The sequence below is a fragment of the Apium graveolens genome, chromosome 6, assembly GCF_009905375.1.
Source record: "Apium graveolens cultivar Ventura chromosome 6, ASM990537v1, whole genome shotgun sequence".
Classification (NCBI taxonomy): Eukaryota; Viridiplantae; Streptophyta; class Magnoliopsida; order Apiales; family Apiaceae; genus Apium; species Apium graveolens.
In genome coordinates, this window is record NC_133652.1 from 235,748,487 (window position 1) to 235,764,265 (window position 15,779).

Here is a 15,779-nt window from a genome sequence, read left to right on the forward strand (position 1 = left end):
TTTAAATATATAATGGGTACTAATTGGCTTCCTTCCGAAGAATTACAATTATGTGTTTTGTGGGCTCGACAATCTGTTGATCCGATCACCGGTCGATATTCAAACAAGAATAATTTATGGGGGCGAATTCATGAGGATTATGCAAAAAATTGGTGTGGGACTCCGGAGAATCCTCATGCCGAACCTCGTTCAAAAATTGCTCTAGACTCGCATTGAGTACCATTGAAGAGAGCACTAAAAAAATGGCAATGTGCAAAAAATCAAGCTAGTAGATATACTGCAAGCGGAACCAATTTGGTAGATGAGGTAAAAATATATATACTTTTCAATACGTTTTTATATTTGTGATAATTTGGTTTCTAATTTTTTTTTTAATTTTCTCAGATAACTCAGGTTCAAGGATTATATTTCAAGGAAATGAATAAGACATTTGACAAATGGGAATGTTATGAAGCAGTTGCAACACATCCTCAATTTGTGGACGTTCCCACCACTTCTCCTCCATTTCAACGAAATTTTCCAACACAAACGGAATCACCAATTAATTTGAATAGTGATGATTTCGTTGATGAAGAAGGTTTTACAACTCCAGAGTCTAATCGAGAAATAGAAAGTCCTTCCAGTCCAGTTAGACCGATGGGAGTAAAGGCGTCCAAACATGCAAAAAAGAAGGGAAAACAACGTATGACCGAAAAAGAAGAGATGTCTATGACTATTTTCAATAGTATGCAATGTCATCAAAAACAACTAGTGGAGGCCAACATCAAAAGAGATGAAGAAACCCTTCAAATGTCGAGGGAGATGTTAGAACTTGAGAAACGAAAAGAAGCAAGACAGGCAAGACTTGATGCACTAGAGGAACGGAAAGAAGCAAGATTGGCAAAACACGAGGCTATTGAAGAATTAAGGGAGCAAACAAAGATCATGACAATGGATACTAGCCAAATGACCCCTAATACAAAAAGATGGTTTAAGAGAAAGAAGGCTGAGATCATGGAACAAGTGAATGAGACTACTACTGGCAGTGCTTATGTTCCTCGCTTTGATGATGATTTTTATGATTAGATTTAGCTATTATGTTTTTAATTTAATTATGTTCCATATTTTATAATTATAACTATGTTTACTACTTTCGAATTCAATAAAATAAATTTATTAGAAATTGTCAAGTCATACATTTTAAGAGGTAATAAATTGACAACTACTGATTAGCTTCCATTGCCCAGTTATGCTCCACCAAATCATTTTGAAGCATTGTATGAATATAAGCTGATTCCAAGTTCTCAATACGATCCCAAAATGCTTGTTGATTTCTTCCATTTCTTTGTACTGGTGCAAAAGGAATTCGAACTCCATTGTTATCTACTGGCCCATCATAAACCTGTGATGCTAATGGATTCATTAAATCTTCTTCAACCGGCTCAACAAAATCTTCTTCCACAAATTCATCCTCAACTATCATGTTATGCAATATGATGCAAGTCATCATGATACTTCTAAGTGTGGAACGCTTATGCATCCGAGCACCATGACGAAGAATAGCCCATCGAGATTGCAAGATACCAAAACACCTCTCCACATCTTTGCGATATGCCTCTTGTTTCTTAGCAAATAATTTTTGTGATTGAGTGGCAGGATTTGATATAGTTTTTACAAATGTTGAATACCTCGGGTAAATTCCATCTGCAAGATAATAAGCATTGTTGTATCGTTTTCCATTGACGTGAAACACCACCGTTGGGCTATTTCCTGCGATGACTTTATCAAATACAGGAGACTGGCCTAGAACATTAATATCATTCTGAGCTCCAGGCACACCAAAAAAAGCATGCCAGATCCAAGTGTCATAGGAAGCGACCGCCTCTAGAATAATTGTAGGTCGTCCTTTTCGACCACTATAAGCTCATCCCCATCCGCTTGGACAATTCTTCCATTCTCAGTGCATACAATCGATACTTCCAATCATACCTGGAAATCCCCTTTGTTCTCCCCTTGTTAAAAGCCTTCGTAAATCTGCTGGTGTCGGAGCACGAAGGTACTCTTCACCAAAGAGACCTTCTACTTGTTGACAAAATGTTTTCATACACTCAAGTGTGGTTGATTCTCCCATTCGACATATTTCGGCACACTGATCAGCCGCTGCACCGTAAGCTAGCATTCGTAGTGCAGCAGTCATTTTTTATTGTGGTAACAACCCCAATAATCCAATTGCATCTGTTTTTTGATGCCAATAGGAATCTTGAGTACAAAGAGCGGTCATGATGCGATTGAAAACATGAGGACGCATTCGATACCTCCGACGAAAATCATCTTCATTGAATATTGGACGATCAACGAAATAATCTGCCATGAGATTTTTTCCTCTTGATAGCCTTTCTCTGGGATGATTAGAAGATTTTCCAGGTCTTGAGCCTCGTCCTTGTGGTTCATCTGAGCTATCGATGAACTCCTTCATCATTGCCGCTTCGGTCACCATGGTATTCATAATTTCAGACTCTTCTTGACTGTGTTTTTGTCTCTGACTCAATAATCTTTTTAATGAATTCATTATTGAAAAGATTGTATTGATTTTGAGATGACTATAATATGAAGAACATCTATTATTTATAGAAAATTTTCTATCTATAAATCTGGATCATGACACGTGTCATAAAGTGAATGAACGAAAATCTTATCAAAAATTTAAATTTATCCACTATCTTATCAAAAATCTAAAATTATCCAGCAATGTATTATTGGATACGATTTGTGGGACCATTAAATAATAGAGATGAAATTAAATTTATGATATATAATATAATTATTTATTTGATGAATAGTAATTGATGGATTGATGGATTGATGGAGTTACGTGGGTGTATAAAAATTAAGAAAAAAAGTGATTCTAGCATGAATAGTAATCAACTCCATTGATTGAATTGATGAATTGATGAATTGATGGAGTTGAGGGGTGCATATACTCTTAGTGTGTACAATTCAGGATATACAGTTTATGGTTCTTTTTTTTTATTTTAAAAATTAATTCGTACCTTCTCTACTCTCGATCAAGTGATTGTGGGACTCATATCACAACAAAATCTATTTTGACTGTGAGATCGGTAATAATTTGACTTTGACATGGGGATGACAAGAAAACTCACTAAGAGCAACTCCAAGCGTTGCCAAACAGGCTCCTCAATTTAACTAATATTAAATGGGCTCCCAAGTCAATTTATTTGGGCCTTCTCCAATAGCCTCCTCAGAATTTTCTTATTTTTCTTTCTTTATTCTATTTCTAACAACGGTCACCTGCAATTCATATTTGAACCTGTAATTTTATAACATCTCTATTTTCAAACATTTTCTCTTCCAATAACACTGAATTATCCTGAAAATATCTCTCTATCTCTCATTGATTCTAATGGAATCACTCTTTTTGTAAGGTATAAAATATTGAATTTTAACTATATAAAAGGCAGTAGATTGAATTCAATCTACTGTATAAATAATGCAGCTTAATATCACTGACACAGTAGATTGAATTCAATCTACTGTGTAAATAATGGAGTAAGAAAAAATGAAGTAAACATGTTAGCTGCATCATAATATACTGCACTTGAAACTATATCAGCTGCATCATAACTTTACATGCCAGAGTAGGTGATAGTTCAAAAACTGATGCACTTTAGAACTTCTTGAACCACATGTGTAAACTGTGCTTGCTGGAAACTAGAAACGCCTCCCAGACTTGATAATTCATTCAACTACGAATTCAATATGGAACCACATATTGTAATTTGATATCCATCAGTAAACAAAACACATTCAGAATACGAAAACACAATCCGTAAAGTTTTTGGTACAAGGCCTTCTATCTTTTGTTGTTTGTGATGGAAAAGCCTGGGATGAAATGATATTTTGTTCTTCACTTTGTTCACCACCATGACTTTGTGAAAAACATATATTTGGAGAAGGAGTTGTGTATTCATCATACAGCGGATAATCGGAGTTTAACATTTGTCAAAATTCATCACATTGTCATTAACCTTTAAGAAATAGACTGATGAGAAAAGTGAATAAAAGTGACAATAAAATGGAGGGAATCTGATGTACCAAAATAGGAGGGAAATGGTGACCCATTTGGGAGGGAAAATGATAATATACTAATAAAAAAATAGTGTAACAAACATTAGATACTCCTCAATAATGAGGAAAATTTTGAAGATCCTAAATATATAGGGAGTGATTAGGAGTGTGTTGGAGTTGAATTTTGTGCTATTTTTGTCAAAAAATGACTTAGGAGGATAATTAGAGGAACACTTGGAGTTGCTCTAATAATCTGAAGATACAAAATTTACTAATATTTTCAAATTAGACGTGCATAATAATTAGGGTAGGGAAAAACTATGATGCAAAATTTACTAATTTTTTAAAACTAGACGTGCATAATAGTTAGGTTAGGGCAAAAAACTGAACAAAGCACGAATGGTTAAAACGGATAAAAAAGGAGCCTAAAGTGAAAATTTAAAACCCAAACAGATCTCATGGGTTTGTTCCGGTTATTGGTTAAAATCAACCAATTATTTAAATAAATAAAATATATAAGTTAGTGATATTAAATTAAATATCAAAATTTAGTTTTAAATAATATAACATTGGCCACTTGATCATTTAAAATATTTTTATTGATGAAATTTTATATAAATGCAGGAAAATTCAATATTACTAAATATTAATTGATATCATAACATATGTTGTTTGGTATCTATTTTGGTCCCAAACTTTGGACCATTACAACTACCGTAAACAATATATATGCATTTTGTGACCCTTGTTGAACTGGTCAGTTTGTATGCATACAATAGACTAGACCTGACAATACTCGTATATGACACGTGAACACGGAATGAAACGATATAAATAATTAGTATTTGAGTTCGAAAATTTGGTACACGAATACGAAAGTACACGAATACGAAAAAACACGAATATAATTAGTGTCGGGTCTCGGTTTCCGATGTAGGTACACGACACGGAACGAAAGTACACGGAATAAATAAATAGTTATATTTTTTTTAAAATATAATATATATATATTACATACAAAATAAGAATTTTACTTATTCTAAATAATATATATATATATATAATTGTAATTTGTAAATACTAAAAGTCTAAAATACAATTTATTGGTCATTTGACTAGTTGAGCAGCTGTGATCATTTAGGGTTTTAGTTTTTGTCCCTTTACTTTTCATTTCCCTCAAATTTACTTGTTTCGTGCTTTTGTATTCAGAACTTTGTTGTTCATTATTTAATACCATTTAATTAATTATTGTATTTTTTAATATTTAATTTTTTTCGTATATAATCCGTATACTTTAGTGTACCAAAACGGGTAAAAACGAATATATTAGTGTCGGGTTAGTGTCACCAAATTGGTACACGAATTCAAATCCGGGTCGGGTTCGGGTTTAAGGTTTGGTACACGAAAATACGAAAGTACACGGAACGTTTGTACATGACACGGAACGTTGCCAGGTCTACAGTAGACTAGCGGGCTAACAAGTTGGGCTGTCTTAAAGACTTTCCCGCCGCTGACAGGGCTGAAATTAACTAATTTACTAAGCCGTGTTTCATTATGGTCTTATAAAAGTGTTTTTAAATAAAATAAATTAGAAAAGAGTTATTTGAATTTTCAGTTTAGTGCCGGTCATTCTGAATAATAACTTCGAAGAAAAATGATCAATTTTTTCTGAGCCCTTCTACGATTTTTTTTATCATCAGAACTCTTGATTTCAACCCTAATGTCTAATAAACTGCGTTTCGCAGCGGCCTTATAAATATCAGATATTAACGTTCTATTCCCAACATCCATCAATTTGATTGGCATGCGTGTTACCTGCGTGTTTATGATCACATTAAACAATAAATATAAGAACAACCCTAAAAACAAAATAATAATCTTAATATACCAAACAAAAGTACCTTAAAGTTAACCATGAGACCAGACCTGAACTTGCAAGCGAAACACAAATCACAGAAAACAAACATTAGTACATTTACAACTTCATTCACACTATACAATAAAAAACTATCATAAACTCTTCTGCAATAATAAATCTCTTATTTTATAATTTAATATTTTGATTTATTGATTCATAAAATGCATCTATAATTATTTTTTGACTTGTGTAATATTAACTTTGTTTGACTTGAAGAGAAAGTTTAAAAGAATATAAGACTGTTATGCAAGATTAACCTTGTTTGATTTGAAGAGAAAGTTTAGAAGAATGTAAGACATTGTAGTTTTTAATAAGATTTTTTGTTGTCTCGAAGAGAAAGTTTAGAAGAATATCAGGCAATTGTAGATTTTAATAATTTCTAAATAAAAAAAATAAAAAAATTCAAAAAATAGAATGAGGTGATTTAAGGGGCTTCAGATAAACGTCGTATATTGATTTTATGTGGACATAACATGCATATCATCAAAACTAGTTCACCATACTTTAATCTTTGTTAATTGTTTAAGGTTATATTATTCTCTAGCTTCTGCTCGAGAATCATAGCAGATGCATCCCATCTTTTTGTTAGTGTTTAGACTATAAATTTGATTGAATACCATCTTTGAGGCTAATTGTGTCCCAAATTTAGATTAATTGTGGAAGATAATAACCATTTTATACTTATCAGTTTTGTAACTAAAATCGAGCCGATTATAACCGAATAGGAGTTTTTTTAAATTAAAACCCAATTTTTGAAATAGGTAGCATTCACATTGATGTTGTAGAACTATACACAACTCCAACTCTCGAAATAGATAAAGTAACCATTGGATATCTGCAGCAGTGTGAGCAAGAGCACAATATTCAGTTTCTATACTAGACCTTAATACAGTAGATTGCTTCTTAGTGCCTTACGTAATCAAGTTTGGTCCAAAATATATGCACATCCATGTTGTTGACCTCCTATCATCAGGATTGACCTCCTATCATTAGGGAAATCAGCCCAATCAGCATTTGAAAACTCATAAAGATGTTCATCCTGAGATTTGGTTATATGAGTACCAAAATGAATGGTATCTTTAAGATGACGTGGGTGACGTTTCACAACTGCTAATTGAGTTTGGCACATTTCATGCATTAATTGACGCACTTGATTCACATCATATTTTATAACCGGGCTTGTGATTATAAGATACCCTAGAGTACTTACAATGCTACGATATGCAGTGACATCAACCAAACAACTACAGTCAAAAGAAGATAGCTTTGTACCTGGGGAAACTGGAGAGCACACGTTTTGGCAAAGGGAATTTTTTTTCGTTCCAAACGATCAAGAGCGTACTTAGTTTGACATAATAGTAGACCCGAACAATCTCATTTTACCTCAACTCCCAAAAAATAATTGAAAGAATTCATCCGTCCCCTTTCTCATTAATCAAAGTAACAATATATACAACATACATCAGCACTATCATCTCCTACTTTACAGGAAACTAATTACCTAACAATAATGTACAGGGAGAGATTGTAGGCATAGATATAGATGACTAAATCTACACCAATCAATTAACAATTATCTACAAAATATATTCTATATTTAACACTCCCCCGCAGTCGAAGCAGGAGGCTTTCCAACGCTGAGACTGTCCCGAAATTCCTCAAATAATACCCGGGGCAACCCCTTTGTAAAGATATCGGCTATTTGATACCGGGATGGAACATATAAAACACGAACTTGCCCACGCGCAACCTTCTCTCGAACAAAATGAATATCCATTTCTATATGCTTGGTATGCTGGTGTTGAACAGGATTACCCGACAAATAAATGGCACTCACATTATCACAATATACTAATGTAGCCTTTTGTAGTGGACAATGCAATTCGAGAAGAAGATTTCGAAGCCAGCATGATTCTGATACGACTTTGGCCACACCACGGTACTCGGCCTCGGCACTAGATAAAGAAAGTGTAGGCTGTCGTTTGGAGGACCAAGATAATAAATTGTCCCCTAAAAAAACACAGTAACATGATGTAGAGCGCCTTGTATCAGGACACCCACCCCAATCCGCATCAGTGTAAGAAATCAGAGATGAAAGAGATGATGGATATAAATGCAAGCCTTGGTCTAAAGTACCTTGTACATAGTGAATGATACGCTTGAGAGCAGACATATGATCCGTCCGCGGATCATGCATGTGAAGACAAATCTGTTGGACGGCATAAGATATGTCCGGCCGTGTAATAGTAAGATACTGTAGAGCCCCGGCAAGACTCCGATAACGAGTAGGATCAGTAACGGGAGTACCAGATGTGGCACTAACTTTAGACTTGGTGTCAACTGGAGTAGCTGAGGGTTTACATGATGCCATTCCTGCTCGTTCAATGATTTCTTCAGCATATTTGCGTTGAGAAAGAAACATACCACCCTTATGCCGAGTGACTGCTATACCCAAAAAATAATGTAAGGGGCCAAGATCCTTCATTGCAAACTCGGAACTGAGGCTAGCTATAATAGAACGCCGGAGAGCATGTGAAGAAGCAGTAAGAATAATGTCATCGACATATACCAAAAGATACGCCATATCGAACCCTGTTTTGTAAATAAATAAGGAAGTGTCACAGTGGCTATTAGTGAATCCAAGAGATAGGACATAATCAGCAAAACGCTTATACCAAGTCCGTGATGCCTGTTTAAGTCCATAGATAGACTTCCGTAAGAGACAAACATAGTCTGGATGAGTACGATCCCTATATCCCAATGGTTGATGCATGTACACAGTTTCTTGAAGCTCACCATGAAGAAAAGCGTTCTTGACATCTAATTGATGAATTGGCCATGACTTCGAAAGAGATATGCTGAGGACTGTCCGAATAGTAGCCGGTTTAACAACCGGACTAAAAGTATCCCCACAATCGACACCAACCTGTTGTGTTTTACCATCACCTACAAGACGAGCTTTATGCCTCTCAAAAACACCATTAGAATTAAATTTGTGAGTAAAAATCCACATTGAACGAATTATATTAACACCAGGAGGACGGGGTACTAAATCCCACGTCTTATTTTGCATAAGAGCTTGGTATTCATCATCCATAGCCAATTTCCAGTTAGTGTCACGTAGAGCAGCTATTGGGTTACGAGGCAAAGGTGACTGTGAAACCTCAGTGTGTAACGCCTGGTATTTAGGATTGGGTTTAAAAATACAACGCTGACTGCGAGTGATCACACCTTGTCTAGGAATCGGATGAGGAGGGGAAGGTGCCGGGACAGGTTCTGGTGTATTAGGTGGTAACTGGTTCGGAGTGTGTGTAATAGGTGATGTAGCAGGTGGTGTGGGAGGAGGACTGTGTGTGGTTCCTGAAAGTGGTGAAACTGGAGTAACAGGCTGTTTGATATGTTCTATCACATAAGGAGAATAACCTTCATCCAAAAAATTATAAGTCGGAGATGTATGCATTGATGCAAACGGAAAATTTGTTTCATCAAATAAAACATGTCGACTTATAATAATTTGACGAGACGACAAATCAAAGCATTTATAACCCCGATGATTAGGTGGAAAACCTAAAAAAACACAAGGAGTAGAACGAGCTTGTAACTTATGGATTTTAGTGGATGGAATAAGAGGATAACATAGACATCCAAAAACTCGTAAATGAGAATAGGAAGGCACCCGTCGATACATAATTTCTAAGGGAGATTTATATTCTAACATTTTGCTTGGAAGAATATTAAGGATATATGTTGCCATCTATAATGCATGATGCCAAAACGAAGGGGGAGAGATGCATGAGAAAGAAGTGTACGAGTGACATTATTTAGAGATCGGATTTTTCGTTCAGCTTTCCCATTTTGTGAAGAAGTGTAAGGACATGATAGACGAAAAGACATCCCACTCTTTTTACAAAAATCCCAAAAAAAAACATTATCATATTCTTTCCCATTATCACAGTGCATATTTTTGACATTACGTTCAAATTGGGTGACAACATGATTTTTAAAAATCATAAACTTCTCATAGACCTCTGACTTATGACCCAATGGAAAAGTCCACAAGAAGTTAGAAAAATCATCCAAAAATAAAACATAATATTTATGCCCAGCAGAACTCAAAACTGGTGAAGTCCAAACATCACTATGAATAATGTCAAAAGGAAAAGAAGTACTCGAATTAGATGGAACAAAAGGCAACTTAATATGTTTCCCAAACACACATGAACGATAAAGAGTAGAAGTAGATTTACTATTACAGTCAATGCATTTATTCATCCTAAGAGCTTGTAAAACAGGAGCACTCGGATGACCCAATCGATCATGCCAAAGCGATGAAGAAATAGCTGCAAAAGTTGATGAGATAGCTTGTTTTGAAATAGAGCGAAGAGGATAAAGATCACCCTGACTATCACACCTCATTAGAGGTATCCCCGTCCGAAAATCCTTCATAGAAAACCCAAAAGGATCAAACTCAACCGAAACAGAATTATCAGTAGTGAATTTCCTAACAGAAATTAGATTTTTGATAATTTTGGGAGCATGTAGAACATTATTTAATGATAAAGATGAATTATGAGAAGGTAAAACAGTATGACCATAACCACTTACTGGAATAGACTGACCATTTCCGACAATAATACCAGAATGTTGATTGCTCAAATGAAAATAAGACGAGAGATTACCGTTTGACGAAGTCATATGAGAGGTTGCGCCAGTGTCCATGTACCAAGAAGGATCAGGTGGATTAATAGTCATTGTGTGCATAGCCGAAGCAATATCAGTTGGCATATAGGAACCCGACTGACCATTGAGAGATGGAGCCACAGAAGCAGTATAGGCCTGGTATGGTTGTTGTTGCGGACGAGAGCCGAGAACACCATTCCTGTTGGTAGAAGGAGGAGGTCGAGCCCAACCTTGAGTAGGCATAGGACATGGTGGAGCAGCCCATTGAGGCCAGCCATAATTTGCATAGGGACCCCAACCCCAAAATGGCATCTGCTGGTGTTGTCCCGGCGGGCTAGGCTTGTTGGCCCTGCCGTTACCGCCCTTGATATTCCGGCCACCACCACGACCATTCGAACTTTTGCGACCGTTTTGAGATTGTTTGCGGTTGATATGCTGTTGTCCCTTCCCTTGTGCAGATTGAGACGGAACAAAAGTAGAGTTCTCATCATCGTTCGAAGCAACAACCATGCCAGAGTCAGAAGCCATGGTTGCCTCCTTAGCCAGGCCTGATTCTTCCAGAGTGAGCATAGACCGAGCTTGATAAAAGAGACGAAGAGGATTACTCTGTCTGATCAACGTACCCACCCCACGATACGGAGCAGTGAGACCAGATACAAGTTGTAACACCAACCGGCTGTCAAACACCGGAGCCCCGACATTCTTCAACTGATCAGCCAAGGATTTCAGCCGTTGACAATATGCCGAAACATTGGAAAAGTTTTCCATCCTGGTGGTGGAGAAATCATGCTCCAAAGTCACCGCTCGAGAATGCTTATTATCCTGGAAGATATCACGCAAACGTTCCCAAGCCTCCATTGCCGTTGCATCAGGCTCAATGATAGTGTGTAACAGATCATTAGAAATTGTGGCATAGATCCACGACAAGACCGTGGCATCGAGAGTAGCCCACATGTCTGCATCTACCTCGGTCACCTGGGTCTCATCCGTCCCCGTGGTTGAAGAAGATGTGGTTGAAGCAAAAGATTCCTTTGTTGGAGAAGGAATGATGTGATGGAGAACTTTGTTCGATCGTGCATGAACCTTGAACAACTCCGCCCAAGTTGAGTATTGCACAGTTTCCATCTCGAGAATAATAGGAATATGATTCCTAATGTTAGATACAACAAGAGCAGGGTGAAAAGATTTAGAGTGAGACATCGTTGTTAACAGAGACAAGAGAAGATGTATAAGAAGAAGAAAAGGACGGAAAGTATAGCTAGGGCACAGCGGAAAATAGATCAAGAAAACCCTACTGATACCATGAAAGAATTCATCCGTCCCCTTTCTCATTAATCAAAGTAACAATATATACAACATACATCAGCACTATCATCTCCTACTTTACAGGAAACTAATTACCTAACAACAATGTACAGGGAGAGATTGTAGGCATAGATATAGATGACTAAATCTACACCAATCAATTAACAATTATCTACAAAATATATTCTATATTTAACAATAATGTAGTGGACCCAAATCTTTAACTTCGATACGAGAGTGAAGGCGACTGATTAGTACGGAAATAAAATTATTGTTGGTACCAATAATAATGATCTCGTCTATATAAAGAAGAATAATAGTTAGGCCATGAGACGACTTGTGTATACACATTAAAGTATTGCTACCACTTCTGAGAAAACCAATTTAACAAAGAAAGCTACTAAAACCATCAAACCATGTTCGAGGAGCCTTCCCGGGGCCATAAATGGATTTGTGCAAGAGAAAAATAAGCTTCGGAAACTGCTTATCGTGAAATCTTGGTGGTTGCGTCATATATACAACCTCGTTGAGAATGTCGTGAAAAATGCTTTTTTAACATCAAGCTGGCACCAATCATAATTAACTGCCATGGACAAGACTAAGCGGATAGTAGTTGATTTTACCACTGGGCTGAATGTTTTCTCAAAGTCAATGCCATGTTGTTGATTGAATCCCTTAGCAACCAAGTGGGCTTTATGCCTTTTAACCGTTCCATCACCTTTCTTTTTGACTTAAACACCCACTTATGATAATTGACATTTTATACCACTTAGAACGTCTTATAATGACTTGAATTGATGTCTTGAAATCAAGTATTTTGTGTATTTGATTCATTTTTTTAGTGTTTTGCATTTCATGGTATAACTTGTGTAATTAGGAAGATTTCATTGTAATAAGCCTAGGGAAGTAATTGGAACCAGTTGCGGGGAGTTGTGCGAAGAATTCAGCAAAATCAGGAGCAAAAAGTTGATTTTTCCAGAAGCAGTACAGGCGCCCGCCTGGGATGTGGGGCGACCGCCTGGAGGTGCAGGCGCCCGCCTGGGAGCTGAGGCGGCCGTCTGGGGTCATAATTTTGGAATCTGGATTTTTCTAATTAGACTTCTATTGGACTTCTGATGGTGCTGTTTCTTGTGGACTTTTATATAAACCTACTTGAGAGACGTTTCACAATATCAAGAAGCAACAAGTATCAATCAAGCAAGGAGCAAGGAGAGAAGATTAAGAAGACCGTTTTAGCACACCACAACGAAGAAGAGGAAGCGTACGTTATCTTATGATTCTTTTATTCTTTGTAACAGTGGATGCTAGTTTTCTTTACTTTGAACCTTAATAATCTTGTGACGTACTCTAGTTTTAATAAGTATTTTTATTAGTTTATATTATTGTGTTATTATCATGTTTTCATATGAACCCATGGTGAAGATGAGTTCTATCATGGGCTAATCGTGATCATGGGGTCGTAGCGGATTTACTATAGATTTCTTTAGTTAAGTGTTTAATACCTTGGTGTGTGATGATTGCACGATATCTAGCATAGGTTGTGCTTATTCGTCTTATGTGCGTCGCGAACATATAAGATAGCCTGTTAATCTCTTGTGAAGCGACAGTGAATCTTGAGATTTAGAACTTGCCATGCTAGCATAGGTTCATGTATTGTATGCATGATTAGTGGGTAACTCTAACCTTTTTACTTACCTTGTGTAATCATAATGAATAACTTGTGCTTAAATCGTTATGTTGTCAAATTCTGTAGACATATAGGGTCTCAACATAATTGATGCCTATTCAACTTCTATCTTAATTGTGAATGCTTGGTAGAATAATACTAGTGCAACGAAAGTTGGCTTTTATCAGTTTCGTGTTATTCGATTAATGTCATCACCGTTACATGCTAAGGGTAAAAATAATAACTATTGAATGAAGTAGTAATGAAGTTATGATCTCATGTGTGTTTAATATTGTTAATTCAAGTGTTAATTTAAGTGTTTTATTCTCGTAGTTAATCCTAGTTAAACATTAGGTAATCAACCTTAAGTGTTATTATCTTAACATTGGGAAGTAATCATACATTGGTGAGTAAGTGTTAATTGAACATAATTAGTCTGAGTCTCCGTGTGAACGAACTATAAATCATTCTATATTACTTGCGAACTCGTATACTTGCGTGAAATATTAGCGCATGCTTTGTGCCTAACAAGTTTTTGGCGCCGCTGCCGGGGACTCGGTGTTAATTTGTTTAGTTTATGTACTTGCCATCAGTGGTCATTAGGACTCATTGATTAAGACTTGTTATTTATTGTTTCCGGTTGTGTTTCAGGTACTCTAACGAGCGTTTATGCAAACACATTCTCGCACTCGCAAGAGGACTCTAGATACGGCTGAGGAAACAGATTCAGTTCTTGATATTCCGGAGAAGATAGATTTTGAAGATTCAGATAAAGAGAGTGAAAAGAAAGAACCGGTAATCACGGGTGATCATATAGTCCCAGCAGATCCAGCTCTTATGGACTTTTCTCGGCCTAAAATTGATGACATTCAGTCAAGCATCATTCATCCGACTATTCAGGCCAATACTTTTAAAATCAAGCCGGGCACGATTCAGATGGTGCAAAATTCTGTTTCCTTCGGAGGTGCTGCGACTGAAGATCCCAACATGCACATCAGAAATTTTGTCGAGATCTGCAGTACTTTCAAATATAATGGTGTTACTGATGAGGCTATCAAGCTAAGGCTTTTCCCATTCTCTCTGAGGGATAAAGCTAAGGACTGGTTACATTCTTTACCAGCTGGGTCCATCACTACTTGGGAAGATCTCGCGTAAAAGTTTCTGGTAAAGTTCTATCCAATGGCCAAGACTGCAGCTATGAGGAGTGCTCTTACTCAGTTTGCGCAACAACCAACAGAATTTATGTGCGAAGCTTGGGAGTACTATAAGGAGATGTTGAGAAAGTATCCACATCATGGTATGCCCGACTGGATGGTGATCACTGGGTTCTACAATGGTTTGGGGGCCCATGCTCGATGCAGCTGCTGGAGCCGTCTTGTGGGCCAAAAGCTATACTGAGGCCTATAATCTCATTGAAACTATGGCTGCAAACGAACATCAAAACCCAACTCAAAGGATGATGCCTGGGAAGGTAGTAATTATTTTGGAAGTTGATGCAGCTACAGCTATTGCAGCGCAGCTCCAAGCGCTGTCTATGAAGGTCGATTCTTTAGCCAACTATGAAGTCAATCAGATAGCTATTGTCTGTGAGCTTTGTGCAGGCTCTCATGCTATGAATCAGTGTTCTCTTGTTAATGAATTTGTTCAGTATGTGAACAATTATCAGCGACCGCAGCAGCCTGTGCCAGCTACTTATTACCTTAATAATAGAAATCATCCCAATTTCAGCTGGAGCAACAATTAGAATGCTGTTCAGCAACCATATCAGCAAGCTGTAAGTAAACAATTTAATCCACCTGGATTCCAGCAACCTCAGCAATATGCTCAAAGGCAATCATATCCTCAACAAGGAGGTGCTGCTCCACCTTCTAGTGCTGATTTCGAGGAGCTAAAGCTGTTGTGCAAAAGTCAGGTTGTTTCCATTAAGACCTTGGAGAATCAAATCGGTCAAATAGCCAATGCCTTGCTCAATCGACAACCTGTCACACTTCCCAGCGATACTGAAGTGCCAGGCAGGAAGGAAGCTAAGGAGCAAGTCAAAGCTATTACCTTAAGGTCTGGAAAAGTTGCTGAAGCTGAAAAAGCAAAAGATGGAGAAGCTGAAGTTGTAGATGAAGAAGAAAAGCAAAAGGAAAAAGAGGGGGA

The 15,779-nt window shown here is 37.0% G+C and overlaps 1 protein-coding gene and 1 long non-coding RNA gene across 2 annotated transcripts; both read right to left on the reverse strand.

Moving 5' to 3' along the window:
* Nucleotides 1-1,201: 1,201 nt before the first annotated feature.
* Nucleotides 1,202-2,176, reverse strand: LOC141665788 (uncharacterized). Its single transcript, XM_074471768.1, has 2 exons — nucleotides 1,969-2,176; nucleotides 1,202-1,782 (listed from the first exon to the last, which is right to left on the reverse strand). Exons 1-2 carry the CDS (start codon nucleotides 2,174-2,176, stop codon nucleotides 1,202-1,204), a joined length of 789 nt encoding a protein of 262 aa, XP_074327869.1.
* Nucleotides 2,177-5,709: 3,533 nt separating this feature from the next.
* LOC141666583 (uncharacterized) lies at nucleotides 5,710-7,383 on the reverse strand. The gene is made up of 4 exons (XR_012552294.1): nucleotides 7,256-7,383; nucleotides 6,899-6,966; nucleotides 5,967-5,991; nucleotides 5,710-5,880 (listed from the first exon to the last, which is right to left on the reverse strand). It is a non-coding gene; the product is annotated as an uncharacterized LOC141666583 (long non-coding RNA).
* Nucleotides 7,384-15,779: the final 8,396 nt, after the last annotated feature.